The 3337-nt window shown below is 42.7% G+C and overlaps 1 protein-coding gene across 1 annotated transcript; it reads left to right on the top strand.

Moving 5' to 3' along the window:
- The first annotated feature begins 360 nt into the window (after window positions 1-360).
- LOC117350219 (olfactory receptor 4S2-like) lies at window positions 361-1281 on the top strand. Its single transcript, XM_033924337.1, has one exon. The coding sequence runs from the start codon at window positions 448-450 to the stop codon at window positions 1279-1281; it is 834 nt and encodes a 277-aa protein (XP_033780228.1). The 5' UTR covers window positions 361-447.
- Window positions 1282-3337: the final 2056 nt, after the last annotated feature.

The raw sequence follows: 3337 nt of genomic DNA, 5'->3' as shown, positions 1-3337 counted from the left end.
TTTTAAGTTCGGCACAAGCAGCCATAAACTTGCTGCCCGCATAAGCTTTGGCGCTCTGTCTGATGTCACCTCCTAGGCGTGGCCCCAGAAGTGATGTCAGAGAGAGCGCCAAAGTCAACGCAGGCAGCAAGCTCATGCCTGGTCGGGCCAAAGTTTAAAAGATGCGGGGGAAGGGGCACGCGGGAGGCAGGGGGAGGAGTGGGAAGGGGATCAGAGAGGATGAGGGGTGCCAGCGCCCCGAGGAAGACCACCCCCTGCCCCCCTTACTACTCTGAGCATATATCTTGTTTTATGCATTCTTTTGATTCTCTCTTGTGTTTCTATTTCCTTACAGTGGCTAAAGTGGAGCAAACAACACCTAGGAATGAAACCACAATCACACAATTCATCCTCGTAGGACTTTCCAGGGATCCGAACACACAAATAATATTCTTTGTGCTGTTTCTAATGATTTACTTGCTCACTATAGCTGGAAATCTTCTCATCATATTAACAATTTATGTGGACTCTCAGTTGCACTCCCCCATGTATTTCTTCCTCAGCAACCTGTCTTTCTTAGATCTGTCCTTTTCCACTGTCACGGTCCCCAAATCCCTTGTTACTTTTGCCTCGCAGAACCGAACCATCTCACTCAATGACTGCATTGCTCAGCTGTTCTTCTTCCATTTCTTTGGGGGCACAGAATGCTTTCACCTGACCCTGATGGCTTACGACCGCTATGTCGCCATTTGCAACCCTTTGCGTTACACCACAATAATGAACAGGCGTGTCTGCGTCTTATTGGTGGTTTGCATATGGGTAGGCGGTTTCCTTCATGGCTTTGCGCAGGCTTTTCCAATAATACAGCTGCCCTTCTGTGGTCCGAACGAGATAAATCATTTCTTTTGTGAAACCCACGCCTTATATTTGTTGGCTTGCTCTAGCACCTTTATCAGCGTAACTGCCGATATGGTCAATAGTGGAATCATAGCCCTTGGCTCTTCCTTGGTGTTGTTCATTTCTTACGGATATATCATCTCCACTATTTTAAAAATTCGCTCGGCTGAGGGACGGCGGAAAGCCTTCTCTACCTGTGCCTCCCACCTCCTGGTGGTCACTTTGTTTTTTGGCCCCTCTGTCTTCATCTACATGAGACCTTCGGTGACTTTTGCTGCTGACAAACTGGTCTCTGTTTTTTACACCATCGTGACCCCTTTGTTGAATCCCTTCATTTATACTCTCAGAAACCAGGAAGTGAAAAAAGCCATGAAGAGGCTGGGCGGTAGGAAGGTGTCTCTTTAGGGGACGTATACAAACTGATTTCCTTTCCACGTCAAGAAAGACACAATTGTGTAACTGATTGTTCTCTCTGATTAATGTATGTTCTATAATCTACTCTGAAAAAACCTGATTAGTTTTCTATCAATTAATTTTTAAATATAATTTCTGTTGAAAGGGTTCATAAAACAGAACGTATTATTCTGTTTTTCTTTTAATGAAAAGCGGAAGCTATGACGCTCATCTTCGAAAAAGAAAAACATCTAAAAAGTGTCATAAAATAGCCGATAGACATTTTTTCCTCATGTCCTTCCCGCTCATTATTTTCAAAACCTATTTTCTAGAGGATTTCTATTCTGTCATCTGCAGTTCATCTAAATCTCAAGAGCAGTGGCATAATGGAGGTGGCGCCCCTCTCCCACCCTCTTCCCTGCGCCCCTTCCCTGTATGAAGTGGCTGCTTGTGTCACTTTCTAGGCGTGGGTCCTAGAAGTGTCATCAGAGAGTGTTGAAGCTGACAGCAGGGGGACGGAGAGCAGAGCCCCGAGGAAGACCGCACCTGGGGCAGACCACACCCCTTTTACTATGCCACTGATCAAGAGGGCTTGTTAGAACTGTCGGCTTATGACTTTGGACATTTTTCTGCCATAATCGAACATTTAAGAATATGTTCATGGCGCAATTTGGCCATCCGGGCTAGTTCTGTTTTAACAATCGATAAATGTCAAAAAGGTGAGCAAAATGACCAGATGGTCACTGGAGGAATGTAATCATGAACCTTCCTATTTCTCCAGTAGTCACTGACCCTCCCTCCCACCCTCCAAGGATGGGATTGAAACAGTACAAACCTGCCTGTATGACAGCTTCAGATGTTATGGCCAGATCTAGTAGCAGCAACTTTTTCCGTGAAATGCCCCCAACTCTGGAATTGTAACAATTAGACTGTTAGGAAATTTAGATAAATTTAAAACAGATCTAAGAACATTTCTTTTTTTCCAACATGAGAATGGTAAATGGGGGTTTGGTATGGAGAGAACCTTGGAGACATCAGATATTAGAAATTAGATATCAGAATTATTTTTTTATTATTATTTGTTGTATTGGCTTTTGATTTGTAACTTTAATTTAATTTCAGATTGTTTATTTATATAGATCTGTGTAATTATTTGGCTCTTTAGACTGCAAGCTGCCCAGAAGGCTATGACCCTTAATAAACTTGGAGTAGCACAGTGGTCAATGCAGTGGACTATAGAGAAGGGGTCCTAGACCCATCCTCCACTCTAGCCACTACTACTTGTGTGCCTTCCAAAACCTTATTCCAATCCCACTGTACCCATACCTAGGTGTCATCTGCAGGCATAAGGGATATTGGTGTGCTATACAGTTGGATGCAGTGGGTTATGGGTGTACTTTGGAGGGCTCGCCATATAATGTAAGGGGGCTATGGGATGTTTTATGTGAGTTTCACTGCATTGTCTCCTAGTGTGCCCCACTGCTGTGCCGAGATGTCTGTGTGGCCAGTCTAGTAAAACTGTTGTTCCCTAGACATGCCAATGGTTTGTTTGGATGCATTTTTCCCTTGGACCTAAAAGAAAGATGCACGGAGTATAAAAACTTCTAAAACAGGGCGATTTTCAAGCCAAAATGGTAGACATTCTTCAGGTTCGAAAATGGCCATGTTTGAGACTGAATTGTTGGATATTTTTTTGCAAAACATCCAAGATCGGATTTGGACATCATATTGAAAATGCCCCAACACACATATATACATATATCAACCAAATAAATGCTTCCTATTTTATGTTACCTTTTGTCTTCCAGAACACTTTTATTATGTGATGGTTCACAGTATGGTCATCCGTAATGCAGATTTTTTTTTTTAAATAACTGGATGTGAGTAGATGTGATGCTCATTCTATTGGACCATCAGACATTTATCCTCACCCTTATCGGAACCTTGTCACTTGCTTTGTCTCCTGAATTGCATCTCATCTTGCTTATCACCTTCTGAAGTTGTTGTTTTGTGTATCTTGCTTATCAACAAATTATGTTTTATGTGTACTTTGTCCTACCTGTACGAT

The sequence above is a fragment of the Geotrypetes seraphini genome, chromosome 16 (assembly GCF_902459505.1).
Source record: "Geotrypetes seraphini chromosome 16, aGeoSer1.1, whole genome shotgun sequence".
Lineage (NCBI taxonomy): Eukaryota > Metazoa > Chordata > Amphibia > Gymnophiona > Dermophiidae > Geotrypetes > Geotrypetes seraphini.
Note: the sequence above shows the minus strand (reverse complement) of the source record. Positions and strands in the feature narration are given on the sequence as shown.

Coding starts and splice junctions, on each gene's coding strand:
- LOC117350219 (XM_033924337.1), top strand. CDS start 448: ATGATTTACTTGCTCACTATAGCTGGAAATCTTCTCATCATATTAACA.